This window comes from Microcaecilia unicolor, chromosome 1, assembly GCF_901765095.1.
Source record: "Microcaecilia unicolor chromosome 1, aMicUni1.1, whole genome shotgun sequence".
In the NCBI taxonomy this organism is placed as follows: Eukaryota; Metazoa; Chordata; class Amphibia; order Gymnophiona; family Siphonopidae; genus Microcaecilia; species Microcaecilia unicolor.
Genome location: NC_044031.1, coordinates 615,934,001 through 615,954,588, shown reverse-complemented (window position 1 = coordinate 615,954,588; position 20,588 = coordinate 615,934,001). Strand labels below are relative to the sequence as shown.

The 20,588-nt window shown below is 44.3% G+C and overlaps 1 protein-coding gene across 4 annotated transcripts in view; it reads left to right on the top strand.

Annotated features, from left to right (window-relative positions):
- Positions 1–20,588, top strand: part of LOC115480891 (ubiquitin carboxyl-terminal hydrolase CYLD-like) — a 103,220-nt gene that overhangs the window by 12,740 nt on the left and 69,892 nt on the right. For all 4 annotated transcript variants that reach the window (XM_030219874.1, XM_030219866.1, XM_030219884.1 and 1 more), the window contains exons 3-4: positions 5,789–6,064; positions 8,555–8,627. In XM_030219874.1, the coding sequence (XP_030075734.1) occupies positions 5,789–6,064; positions 8,555–8,627 (349 nt within the window). The remainder of the gene's footprint in view (positions 1–5,788; positions 6,065–8,554; positions 8,628–20,588) is intronic.

Here is a 20,588-nt window from a genome sequence, read left to right as displayed (position 1 = left end):
TCGATTTTAAAATTATTTGCTCGATTTTTAAATCAGTATTTGAATTGAATGCTGAGGGTTTGAGTGAGCTACTGATATTTCCATCTGTGGGTAGGAAATTAGGATTTTCAAGAACTTGGAAGTTAGGTTTTTCTTCAATAAAAATGTTTGATTTAAGTCTATTTTTGAGCTGTCTTTTCCTTCAGTAGGGGCAAGAGTATGTAATAGAATACCTTTACATTTGAGGTTAGTTGCTTCTTATTTTTAGGAAATAGTTAAAAACTTATCTTTTTGAACAACAATTTAAACTTGTTTTCTGTTTTTACACTGTTAAATCTCCTTACTGTTGGAGTTCTCCTGTTTCTTGTTGTACATAAGTATTGCCATATTGGGACAGACCAAAGGTCCATGAAGCCCAGCACCCTGTTTCCAACAGAGGCCAATCCAGGTCACAAATACCTGGCAAGATCCCCCAAAAAGTACAAAACATTTTATACTGCTTATCCCAGAAATAGTGGATTTTCCCCAAGTCCAATTTAATAATGGTCTATAGACTTTTCCTTTAGGAAGCCATCAGATCTGGATTTACTCCTCGGTCATTTAGCGGTCCAACTGATTCTTTTGCCGGCGTCCTACTTTTAATATACCTAAAAAGTTTTTTTACTATGTGTTTTTGCCTCCAACGCAGTCTTTTTTTCAAAGTCCTCCTTTGCCTTTCTTATCAGTGCTTTGCATTTGACTTGACATTCCTTATTCTGTTTCTTATTATTTTCAGTCGGTTCCTTCTTCCATTTTCTGAAGAATTTTCTTTTAGCTCTAATAGCTTCCTTCACCTCACTTTTTAACCGTGCCGGCTGTCATTTGGTCTTCCATCCTCCTTTTTTAATACGCAGAATATATTTGGCCTGGGCTTCCAGGATGGTGTTTTTGAACAGCATCCATGCCTGATGTATATTTTTGACCCTTGCAGCCACTCCTCTAAGGTTTTTTTTTTCACTGTTCTTCTTATTTTATCATAGTCTCCTTTTTTAAAGTTAAACGCTATCGTATTTGATTTCCTATGTATACTTACTTCAAAGCTAATATCAAATCTGATCATATTATGATCACTGTTATCAAGCGGCCCCAGCACCATTACCTCCCGCACCAGATCATGCGCTCCACTAAGGACTAGGTCCGGGTTGAACCCTTTTGGAATAATAGTGGTATAGAATACTTCAATAGTATACTTTCTTTTGATGTCTTGTTCTGTGATGGGAAGCTGCTGTATTGACAGGTGATGGTGACCTTTGATGAGGACAATGTTGTGAAATATGTCCATTGACTCAATCTTTGAATCTTCTGGCTTCTATTGCAGATCTTCATTTCTCATAAAGCTGGGATCAGAGTTTTCCTAGCAAGTGTTAATGATGTGTTTAGGAGACCTAGGGGCTCATTTTTAAAGCACTTAGACTTGCAAAGTTACTTATTTATTTATTTTATTGCATTTGTATCCCACATTTTCCCACCTCTTTGCAGGCTCAATGTGGCTTCCAATACATCATGAATAGTGGAAATATATACGAAAATAGACATTTAGTGTTACATAATGATCTTGGGTAACATGATAATGATAAAGCATGATGGTGGCTTAACAAGCAAATATCGTAAGACAATTATGGATATATTTATAGGAGTTCACATTTGTTGATCTTTGTGGTATGCCTTGTTAAAAAGATGGGTCTTCAGTAGTTTGCGGAAGTTAGTTAGTTCATAGGTTGTTTTTAAGTTGCGCGGTAGCGCGTTCCAGAATTGTGTGCTCAAGTAGGAGAAGGTTGACGCAAGCGTTAGTTTATATTTTAGACCTTTACAGTTGGGGAAATGAAGATTGAGGAATGTGTGGGATGATTTTTTAGCGTTCCTGGGTGGTAAGTCTATTAGGTCTGACATGTAGGCTGAGGCATTTCCGTGAATGGTTTTGTGAACTAGGGTACATATTTTGAACATGATGCGTTCTTTAAGTGGGAGCCAGTGTAGCTTTTCTCGTAAGGGTTTGGCACTTTCATATTTTGTTTTACTGAATATGAGTCTAGCTGCAGTGTTCTGGGCTGTCTGAAGTTTCTTGATTATTTGCTCTTTGCTGCCAGCATAGAGTGCATTCCAATAGTTTAGATGGCTCAGTACCATTGATTGTACCACGTTACAGAAGACGATTCTTGGGAAGAAAGGTCTTACTCTTTTTAATTTCCACATTGAGTAGAACATCTTCTTGGTTGTGTTTTTCGCGTAACTCTCAAGTGTTAGGTGTCGATCGATGGTAACTCCAAGAATTTATAGGGTATCCAAAATGAGAAGATTCAGTTTTGGTGTGTTAATGGAGGTGAATTTGTTCATGTTATGTTGAGAGGTGAGTATTAGGCATTGGGTTTTTCTGCATTGAGTTTCAACTGAAATGCATCCGCCCATGAATGCATGATTTGTAGACTCTGGTTGATGTCATTGGAAATTTCCTTTAGATCTTGTTTAAATGGTATGTAGATTGCTATGTCGTCTGCGTATATGTGTGGGTTGAGGTTTTGGTTTGATAATAGTTTGGCCAAGGGTATCATCATTAAGTTGAATAAGGTTGGTGAGAGGGAGGATCCCTGTGGAACTGCGCATTCAGGTATTCATGTGGCTGATGTAGATGAGTTGGATGTCACTTGGTATGATTGTGTGGTTAGGAATCCCTTGAACCAATTGAGAACGTTGCCTCCAATTCCGAAGTACTCGAGGATATGTAGTAGTATTCCATGATCAACCATATCGAAGGCGCTAGACATGTCGAATTGTAGAAGAAGTATATTCTTGCCAGTTGCAATCAGTTGCTTGAATTTAGTCATGAGAGTGACAAGTACTGTTTCAGTACTGTGGTTAGACCGAAATCCTGACTGGGAGTCGTGTAGTATTGAGAATTTGTTTAAATAATTTATGGAACTTTGTAAGTCTAAGTGCTTTGAAAATACGCAACTTAGTGATTACACAGGCTATGTCAGCGTGCTCTGCCTATCCCGGATCGTGTTGGTGTTCTGTGCAGGTCCCAGGCACAGATAGCTATATTATAATTCTCTCTGCTTATCACAGCACTCTTATCATGGAGCATTAGAGTGTTCTCTACTTCCCTCAAATAGTGATGGTGCTCTGTAGCAATTGTGACCACTTGACAGATGTGCTGCTTATGTTGGACCATGAGGGCCACATGGTGGTGCAGTTTACTTGCTCTGGACTGTGATGCTTTAGTGGTTAGAGTAGCAGGCTGAGAATCGGAGAAGTCAGGGTTCAAATCCTGCCTCTCCCACTGATGCATCTTGTGGCATTGAGCCAAGTCACTTTCCCCTCCATTGCCTCAGGTACAACTTAGACTGGGCAGGGAAATAACTTATGTACTTACATAAGTACATAAGTATTGCCACACTGGGACAGACCAAAGGTCCATCAAGCCCAGTATCCTGTTTCCAACAGCGGCTAATCCAGGTCACAAATACCCGGCAAGATCCCAGAAAAGCTCAATACATTTTATGATTCTTATCCCAGAAATAAGCAGTAGATTTTCCCAAGTCAATTTAATAATGGTCTATGGACTTTTCCTTTAGGAAGCCGTCCAGACCCCTTTTAAACCCTGCTAAGCTAACAGCCTTTACCATATTCGTTGGCAACAAATTCCAGAGTTTAATTACACGTTGAGTGACATTTTCTCATATTCGTATTAAATTTACTACTTTGTAGTTTCATCGCATGCCCCCTAGTCCTAGTATTTTTGGAAAGAGTAAACAAACAATTCACATCTACCCATGCCGCTCCACTCATTATTTTATAGACCTCTATCATATCTCCCCTCAGCCGTCTCTTCTCCAATCTGAAGAGCCCTAGCCGCTTCAGCCTTTCCTCATAGGGAAGTTGTCCCATCCCCTTTATCATTTTCGTCACCCTTCTCTGTACCTTTTTTAATTCCACTATATCTTTTTTGAGATGCGGCGACCAGAATTGAACACAATATTCGAGGTGTGGTCGCACCATGGACCGATACAACGGCATTATAACATCCTCACTTTTGTTTTCCATTCCTTTCCTAATAATATCTAACATTCTATTTGCTTTATTAGCTGCCGCAGCACACTGAGCAGAGCATTTCAACGTATCATCAACAACGACGCCAAGATCCCTTTTCTTGGTCGGTGACTCCTAACGTGGAACCTTGCATTACGTAGCTATACTTGGAGTTCCTCTTTCCCACATGCATCACTTTGCACTTGCTCACATTAAACGTCATGCGCCATTTAGATACCCAGTCTCCCAATCTCGTAAGGTCCTCTTGTAATTTTTCACAATCGTCTCGTGATTTAACAATTTTGTGTTGTTAGCAAATTTAATTACCTCACTAGTTACTCCCATCTCTAAATCATTTATAAATATGTTAAAAAGCAGTGGTCCTAGCTCAGATCCCTGAGGAACCCCACTAACTACCCTTCTCCATTGAGAATACTGACCATTTAACCCTACTCTCTGCTTTATATTCTTTAACCAGGTTTTAATCCACAATAGGACACTACCTCGTATCCCATGACTCTCTTTCATGAGGTAAGTTGTCAGACGCCTTTTGAAAATCCAGATACACAATATCAACCGACTTGCCTTTATCACATGTTTGTTCACCCCTTCAAAGAAATATAATAGATTGATGAGGCAAGATTTCCCTTCACTAAATCCATGTTGGCTTTGTCTCATTAATCCATGCTTTTGAATATGCTCTGTAATTTTGTTCTTTATAATAGTCTCTACCATTTTGCCCGGCACCAACGTCAGGCTCACCGGTCTATAATTTCCCGGATCCCCTCAGGAACCTTTTAAAAATATCAACGTTACATGGGCTACCCTCCAATCTTCCGGTACCATGCTTGATTTTAAAGATAATTTACATATTGCTAACAATATTTTTGCCAGTTCATTTTTCAATTCTGTCAGCAATCTGGGGTAAATACCATCCGGTCCAGGAGATTTGCTACTCTTCAGTTTGTCAAATTGCCCCATTACATCCTCTAGGTTTATAGAGATTTCGGTATCGCTCCCAAATCTTCCTCTGTGAAAACCAAAGCAAAGAATTCATTTAATCTCTCCGCTATGGCTTTGTCTTCCCTGATCGCACCTTTTACCCCTCGGTCATCTAGCGATCCAACCAATTCTTTTGCTGGCTTCTTACTTTTAATATACCTAAAAAAATTCTTACTATGTATTTTTTGCCTCCAACGCAACCTTTTTTTCAAAGTCCCTCTTTACCTTCCTTATCAGCGCTTTGCCTTTGACTTGACATTCCTTATGCTGTTTCTTATTATTTTCAGTCGGATCCTTCTTCCATTTTCTGAAGGATTTTCTTTTAGCTCTAATAGCTTCCTTCACCTCAATTTTTAACCATGCCGGCTGTCATTTGGTCTTCCTCCCTCCTTTTTTAATACACAGAATATATTTGGCCTGGGCTTCCAGGATGGTATTTTTGAACCGCATCCATGCCTGATGTAAATTATTGACCCTCGCAGCTGCTTCTCTAAGTTTTTTCACTGTTCTTCTCATTTTATCATAGTCCCCCTTTTGAAAGTTAAATGCTAACGTATTGGATGTAATTCACCTTGAACTTGTATTTGTATAAGTTAAGTAACTACATCCAGATCTGTGGCTCTGTGCAGATGCTCTGTAATTATCATAAGACCGTGATGGTGCTATGATGTCTTTGTAATGTCTCACTTCCCTTATTCTGGGAACTGACAGCACATGATCATGCTCTCTGCTTTTTACACAGGGCCCTGGAGAAGGTCGGGGCCGTACCGATGGCTCCTATGGTGGTACTCGGCACTTCAAATGCGACAAGAAATGTGGACTTTTTCTGCCCTTCCATAAGCTCCAGTTTGTAAATGCTGGAGACAGGCAGCAGAAAAAAGAGATGAAGCAGTGCAAGGATGCTCTGCCTGTGAAACCCGGGGACAAGGTTGGCTTCTATCTGTGCGAGACCCTGCACCAGGGAACCGCTTTGATAATAAGCAAGGAGGGCTCCCAGTGGATTGTGGAAGTGTCGCCGGTAAGTGTGCAGCACAGAGCACCTTAAATGTTGCAGGGTGCAAGACCCAGAGCAGCCTGGGATTACCGAGGACTAGGAAAATGCTTAGAAATTTTGGTGGCTCCTACATTATTAAGGAGTTGGGAGAAACTGGATTATTTTTCCTTATAATCAATGTTGCCTCTTCACTTTATTTTTTTTTTTCTGTTTCTGTCCTTTTGGTTTGGACTATTTTTTTTTAAATGTGTATTGTTTTACTCTGCTAATGAAATAATTATTTTTTGAGGTAAGGTAGAATGTGGGATTTTCCTGTCAAGAGGCTGTTTACTCTTTTTGGGGGTTACAGAGATTTTTTTTTCTTTTTTTATACTTATTTTTATAAAATGTTTTCATATTAATACACAATAATCTTAAACAAAAGTTCATATAAAAACATATAATTTGGTAGGTACATGTGTTTTCTTCTGTGCACCCACTCACTATTGTATACAGAAATTATTCTAAGGTATATAACCAGTTCCCCCACCCCCATCCCTCCTTCATCACCCCATAGTATAGTCAACAGTAATAGAAAATAAATATTATAGATGTATAAAATCCCTTCTGTTACAAAGGTTCCTTTTTTAAGAACTGAAAGCCTCTCAAAAATCTCATAGTGTACTTAATTGCTGTTAATTGGTATATATCATACTATCCATTCAATTTTGTCATTGCCATTTGCCAACCTGGAGGGTCTTGTTGCTTCCATTTGGAGGCCAAAACTATATTTGCTGCCACTAGGCCCAGCTGAAGCAACTTATCCTCTCCCTTGTCCAGCCCATGTATTTGTGTATTCAGAAGAGCGACCTCCCCTCACTCCCTCAGGAAGCCAGGATAAATGCAGTAACAGTATATCCTGCTCTAATTATTCCCATTACTTGCAGTCCTGCACTTGCTATTCCAGGAGCACTCACAGCAGGGCAGCCTGATTAATATTTCCTCAAGTTTAGTACCGCTAGCCCCTCCCTCTTTCTGCCTGTTTTCACCAATCCCTTCAACTTCCTGTCTCTGTCCCAGCCACTGATTCTTTTTTTCCATTTACACTAATTTCCACTTCTTCCTCGCACCACATTCTTGTTTCCTGTTCTTCCTAATAACATTGTCCAACCTCCCTTGGACTACAGATGAACCTTCAATGCTTCACAGCCTCATTCCCCTGGGACAGAGCTGGAGAAGACACAAGGTACCAGGATTCCTCCAACTTGATCGTGTCAATCAAATAACAGTTCAGTTCCTTCATTAAAAATGAGAGAATTAGGTCAAGAGAATATAGAAATGGAATATAATTGCACATAAGGACCATAAGAATCAAATTCTGTGCTCATTTTCATTCCTGATATAATTCCGTAGACTTCATTGATCCCTGATTTTCCTCTCTCCCACAGCTAAAGATTCTGTGTGCTTATTCCAGACTCTCCTTTGACATGTACCTGTTTAGCTGTTATCTGTGGCATGAGAAGGGCTGAAGTGTTGGTACGGAATTTGTGAGAGGAAGGGGGGCAGGAATCTTAGCAGTGGTGGGAGGGTGGAGAGCAGGAATTCTCAGCAGGGTGGAGTATCCTTAGTGTGTTGTGTGAGAAAAAGGAGGTTAAGAATCTTAGCAGGGTGTATGGTGGGAGTCTGGATGATCCTTAGTGTGTTGTGTGAGAGAGAGCAGGGAAGGAATTTGTGTTGTGTGAGAGAGAGGAGAACATAGGAATAACCATATTGGGGCATACCGATGGGTCCATCTAACCCAGTATCCTGCTTACAGCACTGGCCAACCTAGGTTGTAAATACCTTGCAGAATCCTAAATAGTACCAAGATTCCATGCGACTAATCCTAGGGACAGCAGTGGCTTCCCCCATTTCTATCTCAATAACAGACTATGGCCTTTTCTTCTAGGAACTTGTCCAAACCTCTTTTAAACCCACATATGGTAACTGCTGTTACCACAACCTCTGGTAACGAGTTCCAAAACTTAACTATTCTTTGAGTGAAAAAAATATTTCCTTCTATTCGTTTAATTTTAAAAGTATTACCATGTAACTTTGAGTGTCCCCTAATCTTAGCACTTTTTGAAAGAACAAACGATTCACATTTATCCATTCTACTCCACTCAGGATTTTGTAGACCTCAATTATATCCCCTTCAGCTATTTTCAAAGCTCAAGAGTCCTAACCTTTTTAAACCTTCTCTCATATGAGAGGAGCTCCAGCCCCTTAATCATTTTGGTTGCCATTCTTTGAATCTTTTCTGACTCCATTGTATCTTTTTTGAGTTACTGTGACCAGAATTTCACACAATACTCAAAGTGAGGGTAGGAATCTTAGCAGGGGAAAGAGGAGGGGGGGGGGGGGGGGGGAGGAATCTCAGCAGGGAGTGTAGCAAGATCTTTAGTGTGATGTGTGCAAATTTAATTTTCAGTAGGAGTGAGTACAAGAGACAGCACTAGGCATTACTTCTCCCTGATCAGTGCCTTTTGCTTTCAGGATGAGGGCCCTAAGGATGATCTTGTCAAGATCCCCATGGATGCTATCATTAAGGAAGAGCTTTTGTCTACAGGTATTTTGTTTTTCTTCAATTTCAGATATCAGGGTTAAAAATGTAGCTTGGCCTTGCAGGTCAGTAACCACCTGCTGAGCCTCCAGGGCTTCCCCAGATGTAGCAGAAATCTTTCTAGAGATCTGGATTATCAGTGATATTTTAATAGTTACATGACTTTCCTGTTTGCTGGGATCTGTGATATAGGAGCACAGATTCTATGCCAGTTCTTTCACACGCATGGCTTTCAGGACTCAGATGATAGGCTGCCTTTTTCAGGCTTGGCAGTTTCTCCTTCTTCCTTTTGAGCTAAGCTGTGCCACTGACAGTCTGTGTAACCCTGATAGCCAGATGATCAAAAGCCCCGCGCTGTTCCAAAAAGCGCTCTAAAAATAGCGTTGGAACAGCGCGTGGCGTTATTAGACCTATGATCAGAGATAATGACATGCAGATTTAAGCACGCAATTATCTCTGATCATGGGGTAGAAGTGTTGGAGAATTGTGCCTGAGCATGTGCTCAGCACAATCCTTCCACACTTGTTTGACAGGTCTGGGGTCGGAGCTGGCGTAGGGTTTGCCGCAGCCAGCGACCCAATCTTTGGCGCACTGGTCGCTGATTATTGGGGATGAATAGGTTTATGTCATGCCCCTCACCTTGCTGGTAATGGAGCTGTGCTCCTCTCCCCTGCGGACGCAGGCAGGGTGACACCCAGTGTCTCTGCCCTGCCTCCTAGCTCCATGGGGATTGGCTCCCCGTGATTGGTGTCCTGATTGGCCATCTCTCAGCCCTTAACCTATGGGCTCTCTCTTGTCTCCTCTGCTCTTTCCCTATTGGATGCCTGGCTGCTTCCTTTGTTCCCCTTCTTCCAATGGCGCTCTCCTTCTCAGCTGTTTCCAGTGAATGCCTGATGCCAGCACTATTTCTGTGGAACTCTTCCCTGCCTCAGTGCTTCAGCTTCTACTTCGGTAGGTGGTTACATTGCTCTGTTGTTTGCTTCTTCTCTACTTTGTCCCTCGTTACTGACTTTGCCTGTACCTGGATTACCTGCTGCCCGCCTATTGACATCGCCTGTACCTGGATTAATCTCTTGCCTGCTGCCCGCCTATTGACATCGCCTGTACCTAGATTACTCTCTTGCCTGCTGCCCGCCTATTGACATCGCCTGTACCTAGATTACTCTCTTGCCTGCCGCCTGCCTATTGACATCGCCTGTACCTGGATTACTCTCTTGCCTGCCGCCTGCCTATTGACATCGCCTGTACCTGGATTACTCTCTTGCCTGCCGCCTGCCTATTGACATCGCCTGTACCTGGATTACTCTCTTGCCTGCCGCCTGCCTATTGACATCGCCTGTACCTGGATTACTCTCTTGCCTGCCGCCTGCCTATTGACATCGCCTGTACCTGGATTACTCTCTTGCCTGCCGCCTGCCTATTGACATCGCCTGTACCTGGATTACTCTCTTGCCTGCTGCCTGCCTATTGACATCGCCTGTACCTGGATTACTTTCTTGCCTGCTGCCTGCCTAGCCGATACGTTCGCCTTCCTGCTTCCAGCCTCGTCTCATAAGTCCTGCAGGCCACCCGCACCTAGAGGCTCAACCTCTGGGGAATGGCTGTCAGCGTAGGTGAAACCTGGGGTTGTCCAGCCGCCAAGCAGAACCGGGTCCGAGTACCGGGCTCAGCAGCTCTCTACTTGGTACAAGAACTCACAAATCTGACAGTTTAGCATGCATTTGCATGCTATTTGCGCTAAGAGCCCTGTTTTGCATGCAATTGCATGCTGCTAGTTGCGTTCAGAGCCCGCAAGCGCGTTGTTTCACACGCTTGGGGACTGATCATGGGCCAGTAGCAAACGCAGGCAGTGCAGCCTCTAGCGCCTTCATTTACTTCTGATCATGATGGGGTGAATGAGATATTTTATCTCTCTGTTCCTTAGTTCTAATCCTAGCACTGTCATGGACTTTCTCTGTGACCCAGAGTGAGTTGTTTTACTTTCCTGTACATCGATTCTGATCCCAGCTCTCTCTCTGTCTTTTACCCTTGGCAGTCACTTTATCTCCATCTCTCTCAGCTCTTCTTGTTTCTCTCTCTCGCCTTGTGCTGTACTGGAGGCAATTGAGCAACAATACCGCTGAGTGATTTCTGGCTTCTTTTTCTCTTATTTCAACTGTTTGGCTGTGGTTTTGCTTTCAAATTTCTGCTCTCTATAGGTACCTATAAATAATTAAGCAGTATATCTACTAAAGGGAAAAAAAAAGAAAATTATATTTATATTTCTGTCCTCTGCTTTAATTGAGAGAACAGGCCTTTTATACTGTCACTTGCCTTACTGTTGGTGGTTTGCTAAATTCTTTGGTACTGAACAGTTGAGAATCTCTGGTATTTTTTCCCCATGTCCATTCATAGATAAGAGATTTGTTTTCAAGCCAGACAAGATGGGTCCTGGACATGTAAAACTCATGATCTTATACCTTTTTTAAATTGTAATGAGATTTGGCTTTTAAAGCTGCTGGGTTTATAGGATTCTAAAAGTGCTTGATTATTTTCTTTTGTATCATTCTACTAACCCCTCCAATATAACTTTAATACTGGTTCTTCTAACTTATATCTTATTACCATTTTGTGGTTTTAGAGTGTCTGAACAACTTTTCTTCCTTATACTCCTTCCCTCCCTACCCCTCACCCATCCACCCACCCCATATCTTTTTTCCAATTTAGTCATTCCTATAACATAAACAGTATTATTCAATCAAGTAATCTTTCTGATTGGTATTCCTTATCATAGTACAGATGTTCAAACTCATTTCAACTAATCGACATGACTTTCCTTCAGTACAATAACTGTGGTGTGTTAGTCCTGAGGCAGACCATCTGGCGGCTTAGATCTTGCCCAATCTGTCTCCAGCTCTCTATTGTGATAAGAGTAGCTCATCAAACTAAAACAAAAGTGGTTGCAATTAAAGGAGCTTCCAGGACTGCACACATCCAGGCCCAGATGCACAAAGGTCCCCGTAAATAAAGAATCCGTCTGTATTTCCACCTCAGTAAAAATTACTGATTTGGAAATACAGAGGGATTCCCAAAGTGAATCACATGCAAATGAGCTGCTCGCTGCTTTTGTGAACAGGCTTATTTGCATGCGATAGGAAGGAAGCCAGTTGGTCAACTGAGCGTGCTTGATCGCTAAGCGTGGCTGCTCTGTTCATGCCACAGACGGTTTTCATACATGCAGACAAGCTGCATGTGTTCCTTATAATGGGGGAGTGGGGCAGTGCTGTCAGGGAGGGGCACCGGGGTGGAGGTGCCAGCTAGCCACTCCCCGCTGATGGTGTCCTGCTCAACTTGCAGTGTTTGCTTGTTCAGATAAGTTTCTCTTTCATTTTCTGTGCGTTAACCCTCCTTCCATTCTCTGTTGGAGTGGAGGAGTAGCCTAGTGGTTAGTGCAGCCGACTTTGATCCTGGGGAACTGGATTTGATTCCTACTGCAGCTCCTTGTGACTCTGGGCAAGTCGCTTAGCCCTCAATTGCCCCAGGTACAAATAAATACATGCATCCTATATAATAAAACGCGCCTCCAACGTTCTGAAGCTGGCAGCGTGGACAAAAACATTGAAGCATTCGTGCTTCTGTATCCATCTCCAGACATGATGACGTCTCCCTCTCACGGAAGCATCACCAACGACTGTGCTCAATCATAGCACAGCAGCGCGAGTCAGCGTCAACTACAATGTATTTAAAAAAAAACCCCGCCAACAGCGCAATAAATTCTTCAGACGGACAAAGAAGAAGGCAGTCAGCACTTTCGGAAACAACAGGTAAACCACCACACCCACAACAACCCAAACCCTCCACCCCCTTCCCCCTACCCACGGGAAAAAACCCAACGCACATCCAAACTGAACACAAGACTACAACAACCGGACACAGCCCCCCTCACACACCCCACTCCCCAAAACGCTACCGCCTAACTCCCTCACTAATACAAACTAACAAACTCAAAACGTCGCCCTCCAACTCCTCCTTCCCTCTTTTCTACGACGTCGGATCACCGCCCTCCACCTCCTCCACAACCAACTACCTCCCGACTCCCCGTTTAAAAAGCACATTATCTGCAGCCTCCCGTCAGCAAACGCATCTGCACCGACAGACCCCCCCCACACTTTAACCCATCAGAAAAAAAGCCCTCCTACATGTACAAGATCCAGGCACCCTACCAACGAAGCCGCAAACAAAACAAAAAAAAAAAAGCAGGCTCTGCCCTTCTCACACATGCAACAACCCCCACCCCCCCCAGCCAAGGGATAAAATCCAATGCCCATCCAAAGTGAACACAACACCACATCAAAAGCCCTCATACATGTACAAGATCAAAGCTCCCTCCCACCGAAGACGTCAAGAAAAAAAAAACAGTGCAGGCTCTGCCCTTTTCTCTCTATCTCAGCTCTCAACACGTCCTTGCTAAACAGAACACAACAGCTCGAAATAGAAAGTTCTTGCTGCTAGTGGACTCTGTTATTAGAGGCCTTAATTTGGGAGCATATTTCATGAGCCCCAACAAAACAAAATGCCTTCCAGGATCCTTACAAATACTGAGCATGATTAGGTAAGAGAGTAAGGATTCTAAAGTTGACAATGTAGTCCACCTGGGGACAAATGACCATGCCAAAAATAGCACACTTATGGCACAGAGTTTTTCATAAGCTGGGGGAGGGGCTAAAGTACAGACTAGCTTATTCTGAAGTACAATAATGATGGGCTAGATTTTTTTTTCTGGCAGGAAAGAAGATCCTTGGACATAGTCGGGCAATATATTTCTAGACATTTGAACTAGAGGGTGGGGTGGCAATTGGAAGCAGGCGAGTTCAGGAAGTTACCTCCAGCAAAAGTATGACAAGAGTGGGGAAAATAATAAAACAAACCTTCTTAGCAACTTATCGGCAATAAAGCAGAAGGGAGATTAGGTGAAAACTATACAGAAAATGAGATTCCATTAAAATATAGCTGGAAAGCAATGAGCATAAACATTCTGTCTAAGCAACAAAGTTCAGGATCTGAAAGCCCTGATATTAGAAGCAGGGTTAGATGATGTAGCTATTACAGAGACACAATCCAGTGACTCTCGTGAATGGGATGCAATCAGACTAGACTGTAATCTTTTAAGAAAGATGAAGACGGTGGAAAAGGTGGGTTCGGAATTAAAAAAAGGCGTGTGATAAACACAAAGGAATCATGTTTAGAAAGCATGGAGCCAAACAAACTTTAATGGTGATTAGATGACAAACACCAGTAATTGGGAAGCAAAGCCAGTGCTGAGCAGACTTCTCTACGGTCTGTGCCCTGATCATGGCTGGAAAGATTTGGAGGGCTGGAATGGGGCTTCAATGACAACTTCAGTAGCTGGAGAACGAGGCCAGCGCCTGGCAGACTTTTACGGTCTGTGCCCTGAAAATGGTAAGGGCAAATCAAGATAAAGTATACATATATAGTATCACATCATACCTTATACTATGAGCTTATCTTGTTGGGCAGACTGGATGGTCTGTACAGGTCTTTATCTGATGTCGTCTAATATGTTACTATGAGTAGCACTATATGTGAAAAACAATATTAAAGTGGCTGAAATACAGGGGCCTTGGGGAAAGGAGTAAGCTATATGGATCATCTTGGACTGAGAAGATAAGAACATAAGTGTTGCCATAGTGGGAAAGATCGAAGGTCCATCAAGCCCAGTATCCTGTTTCCAATAGTTGCCAATCCAAGTCAGAAGTACCTGGAAAGATCCCAAAACCTAAAACTGATTTTATGCTACTTATCCTAGAAATAAGCAGTTGATTTTCCAAAGTCTATCTTAATAATCGCTTATGGACTTTACTTTTAGAAAGTTATCCAAACCTTTTTTAAACCCCGCTAAGCTAATTGCTTTTACCACATTCTCTGGCAACAAATTCCAGAGTTTAATTACATGTTGAGTGAAAAAATATTTTCTCTGGTTTGTTTTAAGTTTACTACTCGGTAGCTTCATTGTGTGCCCCCTAGTCCTAGTATTTTAAGAACCCTCGCATGCAGACAAAGTGAGACACACGAGGGGTGGAGCACACATGCACACATGTTTGGGAGGTGTGACACGTGAGGAGAGGAGCCCTCGCATGTAGACGAGGTGAGACACTCATGCACATGTGGTGGTGGTGAGATGGGGTGGGAAAGATATGAGCGTGAGATGGAACCTCTTTCTATGCTGGTGTCATCCACAGACCTTCAACACAAACAGAAGCTGGACAAAGAGCTGATCAGGGATATCCAAAAGTAAGGAATGAAAGGGGAGGTGCTGTTTATGGGAAATTTCAACCTGCTAGGTGTTAATTGGAGTGTCCCAACTGCAGAATCGGAAAGTAGAGACTATCATGGACGCTTTTTAAAGTGCTCTGTTCAAACAAGTGGTGATTGAACCCATAAGGAAAAGGGCAATACCGAATGTAAAACTCGTTTTCTTCCATTTGTGAATACAAAGTCCAGGAGGTTATGCGCCTGGGCAGTAGTGATCATCACACAGTATGGTTTGATTATAAGAGCTAAAGTGGAGTGCAGACACACAAAACTCAAAAGTCCTGTATTTTAAACATACTGACTTTAGTAAAATGAAGTACCTGAAAAAAAGAAAGGGTTGATGGGATGGGAGGGCATAAGAGAAGTGGAAAGATGGTGGCCAAAGCTGAAAGGAATTATAAAAATGGCAACTGATCTTTATATAAAGCAAGAGGAAAAGGAAACCTATAGGTCTCCAAAACAGTGGCTGATAAGGGCAAAAGAAGTAGCATTCATGAAATACAGAAGAATAGAATTTTATTTATAAACCACCTTTATCCAAGGTGGGGATACAATAAAATACAAACAAGAACAACAACTCCAAAGCAATAAAAACCAAACACAGCAGCAGTAAATCAACCTAAGGTGAGTCCTAAAAGTTCATAAGACAGCAAAGTCAAGAAGGCAGAAAAAAATGACAAGCAATACAGGTAGTCTCTCAAAATCCATTTAAAATGGGCAAGTTTGAATTCAGTCTTCAATCGTATAGGTAGCTTGTTCCGTTCCACTGGCTTCCTATTGAGAAACTGATCATCTTCATAGTAACATAGTAAATGACGGCAGATAAAGACCTGCACGGCCCATCCAGTCTGCCCAACAAGATAAACTCATTTTAAATGGTATGTGATACTTTATATGTATACCCAAGTTTGTTTTGTCCTTGCCTTTCTCAGGGCACAGATCGTAGAAGTCTGCCCAGTATTGTACTAAGTTCTGAAGCTAACATCGAAGCCCCATAAAATTTACACTTGAGCCCATCCCTATCTATTCAGTCACGACCGTAGAAGTCTACCCATCTCCCATTTTGTTTCCAATTACTGGTGTCACCACCCATACTCCGCTAAGATTCCGTGGATCCATTCCTTCCAAACAGGATTCCTTTTTATCCCACGCATGTTTGAATTTCAGGTTACTTACATTGGCATTCAAAGCTTACAGATTAGGTCTTCAAGATTACCTAGCATTACTGACCATTCCATATTCCCCGGCTCATCTTCTGCGGTTGATTTAATGATCATCGTCTTGTTCTCCCAAGCCCAAAAGCTGCCCAGTTAGAATTTACTAGACATTGTGCCTTTTTCTTTGCAGCTCCTTTTTATTGGACTTCTCTTCCTCTAATCATTTCTGCCAAATCATCCTTCAAAAATGTCAAGACTGCTGTAAAAACCTGGCTTTTTAATCAAGCCTGTAATGTTCCCTGATTCACTATAGAAGGAATCAAATTCAGACTCACAGCTTTTCTTCCTCGCCCCTCCTTCCCTCCCTTCTCATTTCCTCTCTCTTTTCCCTTCTGTTACCCTTCCTACTTGTTGCTCTATAGCATGTGTCTCCTTGCGTGTGTATGGTTTATTCCTTTCCTATATTTATATTGTAGTTCCTTTCTGCCTATTTATGTACCCTTAGTTTTGTAAACCACTCAGATCTGGAAGTTAGGTAGAGCGGTATAGTAAATTCTAATAAACTATAATGACAGAAATGCACCAGTTCTAGTTATATCCAGGTGAAAATGCTGTAAAGCAGGGACCACAAGATTATGCTGGTTCTGTGATCGCAACACATGGGGTGGAACAAAACATGTTACAGCCTTCTTCAGATAGGTAGATGATTCTTGGTACAGTACATGGTGAGTAACAACAGTTTATACAAAATACGATACTTAACTGGGAACCATTTCAAACATTTTAAATACACTGTCACATGCTCCGTTCAGGAAGAGGAACACAGAAAAGAATACCGGATAAAACTCAAAGAAGTGAAGAAAGAAATATGGCTGAAAAAGCACAGGTGAAGGAAGAAATGGCTAGAGGAGTAAAAATAGGTGACAAGACTGTTCGGGGATATTAGGGAAGGAGGCAAGCTAGAAATTGAATTGTAAGACCAAAAGATGCTGAGAACCAGTATATAGAGAGGGATGAGGAAAAAGCAGACATACTAAACAAATTTCTCTTTTGTGGTCATGGAAGAAAATCCTGGAGAAGGACTGCATATGGCTGACAAAGTTTATATGGGGATGGAATTGATATTGTACCATTTACAGGAGAGAGTGTTTATGAACAACTTCATGGGGCAGGATGAGATATATCCAAAGATATTGAGGGAGTTCAGAGAGGTTTCTAACAAGTCTTCTTATCATATCTATCATTTCTATGTTTGTGCAGCGCTGCGTGTGCCTTGTAGCGCTATAGAAATGCTAAATAGTAGTAGTAGTAATTTCCATATCATCATGCTGATCAATCCATAGACTGGTGGGTTGTGTCCATCTACCAGCAGGTGGAGATAGAGAGCAATCCTTTTGCCTCCCTATATGTGGTCATGTGCTGCCGGAAACTCCTCAGTATGTTCTCTATCTCAGCAGGTGGTGGTCACTCACAGCAGCAGCTCTGGCTAGGTCTCCAAGCCTAATTTTTAGGTTTTGTTGAGTGCCTGGGGTTGAGGGCTCTTCTTGAGCAAGTGCAAACCTGGTGGCGCCAGGTCCCTCCTTTTCTCCCCCCTCCCCCTGGCTCCGTTAAAAAAAAAAAAAAATTTTTGGACGTCCTTAAAGGCGTTTATTTCGACGTTTATTTAAACGTTTATTGCAGCTACTCACTGGGACACCAGGTCGTTACAGCTCGGAGCGAGAAGCAGGTAATTTTTACCTTTTTATAGCGGACAGGGGGTTCCCCGATCGATCTCCACATGGCCTATGGCGTCGGAGGGCGAGGGCGCGAAGAATCGCTCCCCGGACCACGTGTGCGCTTCTAGCGGGGATGCGGGGGTCTTAAATTCTGATTCGCCCTTGTTGGGTGTTAGTTCGGAGGCCGGTCAGTGTCCCGGGTCTTCCTCCGGTGCGGCGGTTTTTCCCGCCATAAACGCCCATCCCCCGCTGCTCGCCTCCGCCATTTTGGCCGGCCACTCTGCTCGGACGGCTTCTTCTTGGGCCGCCCTTGAGCTGGGAGACGTTAATGCCATGGCCGCCCTTGATTTGGGCGACGGCAAAAAAGCGGCTAAAGTTAAGCGCCGTTCTTCCCGCGCGGCTCCTTCGCGGAGTGTTGCGCCGGATGCCATCTTGGATGCACAGCATGTTTCTCCCCCGCTCTTGCGAGCGCCGGTTGAGGGTGCATCTAGGGCTGTGGCCCAGGCTGCTGAAGTGCACAGTCTGGGGGGTTTCTCCCCCGAGTTTATTTTGCTGCTGCATCAGGCCTTCCTTATGCAAAACGCTGCCCCTTCTCCCTTGTCCGATAAAGGGGTTGAGGCCCCCGGAAGTAAACGCCCTCGGGTGGATTCCCAGGCCTTAGAGGACTCTGTTTCCTCTGATGTAGATGAGGGCAGCGTATCTGAGTTCTCCCAACGGTCCTTTGGGGATTCCTTGGAGGAGACGGATTCCCGCTCGGATGGAGCGGATGACCTCTCTGCAGCGCGGATCTTTCGCTCAGAGGATTTGCCCAACCTGTTAGTGCAGGCCATGAGCATTTTGAAGATTTCCTCTCCAGAGGACGTCTCTCCCTCAGCCCCTGTTGGCTCCGCCATTATGCTGGGGACGAAGCGCCCGCCTAGAACCTTCCACGTGCATGATGCCATGCACACCTTAATTTCGGCTCAATGGGATGTCCCGGAAGCGAGCCTCAAAGTGGCTAGGGCTATGTCCCGCCTCTATCCTTTGCCTGAAAGTGAACGGGAGGCCTTTCTTTGGCCTACCGTGGATTCTTTAATCACTGCGGTGACTAAGAAAACGGCGTTGCCGGTGGAAGGTGGCACGGCCCTAAAGGACGCCCAAGACAGAAGATTGGAGGCGGCCTTAAGGTCGTCCTTTGAGGCGGCTGCCTTAAGTTTGCAGGCCTCAGTTTGCGGCTCCTATGTGGCCAGGGCGTGCCTGACGATTGTGCAGCGGGCTTCCCCCTCGGATCCTTCCTTGAGAGCTGATTGGCCGGCCCTGGAATCGGGCTTGGCTTATTTGGCAGACTTACTGTATGATGTCTTGAGAGCCTCGGCTAAAGGTATGGCTCAGACAGTCTCTGCGCGGCGGTGGCTTTGGCTGAAACATTGGTCTGCTGACCACGCCTCTAAGTCCCGCCTGGCTAAGTTGCCTTTTAAAGGCAAGCTGCTCTTTGGGGTCGAGCTGGACAAAATTGTGACCGATCTCGGCACGTCTAAGGGCAAGAGGTTACCAGAGGTCAGGGCTCGGGCCAGTGCTCGCCCCGGTATCTCCAGAGGACGGTTTCAGGAAGCCCGTCGGTACCGCCCGGGCAAGTCGGGCTCCTCTGCCCCCTCTTCCTTCAAGAGGAATTTCTCCCCCAAGCAGCATTCCTTTCGCAGAGACCGCCGTCCCGGAGGTGCGCCCTCCGGTCCTCCCCCAGGGTCTCGTACCCAATGACGGGGTCCTGGTCCATGGCCCAGTGCAGATTGGAGGACGCCTGTCCTCGTTTCTGGGCGAGTGGACCAGGGTAACTTCAGACGCTTGGGTGCTGGAAGTCATCAGAGACGGCTACAAGCTAGAGTTCTGCCGACCCTTAAGAGACGGGTTTGTACTCTCTCCCTGCAAGTCTCCGGTCAAAGCTGTGGCAGTGCAGCAGACCTTGGACAATCTGATCCGCCTGGGTGCGGTCGTTCCGGTGCCAGAAAATCAGCTTGGCAAGGGACGTTACTCCATTTACTTTGTGGTACCAAAGAAAGGAGGTTCTGTACGGCCTATCCTCGACCTCAAAGGGGTCAATCGGGCCTTGAAAGTTCGGCACTTTCGCATGGAGACTCTCCGCTCTGTTATAGCGGCAGTGAAGGCAGGGGAGTTCCTGGCATCCTTGGACATCAAGGAAGCGTACTTGCATATTCCCATCTGGCCTCCTCATCAACGCTTTCTGCGTTTTGCAGTCCTGGGCCGACACTTCCAGTTCAGAGCCCTCCCGTTCGGGTTGGCTACTGCTCCGCGGACCTTCTCCAAAGTAATAGTGGTCATCGTGGCCTTCCTGTGAAAGGAAGGAGTACAAGTCCATCCTTATCTGGACGACTGGTTGATCCGAGCCCCCTCTTATGCAGAGTGCGGCAAAGCTGTGGACCGGGTGATTGCTCTTTTGAGCTCCCTGGGGTGGATCATCAACTGGGAGAAAAGCCAGCTGCGCCCGACTCAGTCCCTGGAGTATCTGGGAGTTCGATTCGACACCCAAGTGGGCAGAGTGTTCCTGCCGGACAATCGGATTGTCAAACTTCAGGCTCAGGTGGACCAGTTCCTAGTAGCCTCTCCGCTTCGGGCTTGGGACTATGTGCAGCTGTTGGGCTCTATGACGGCCACGATGGAAGTAGTGCCCTGGGCCAGGGCTCATATGAGACCACTACAACACTCTCTGCTGCAGCGCTGGACTCTGGTGTCGGAGGATTATGCTGTGCGCCTTCCCTTGGACCCAGCAGTGCGCAAGGCGCTGAGCT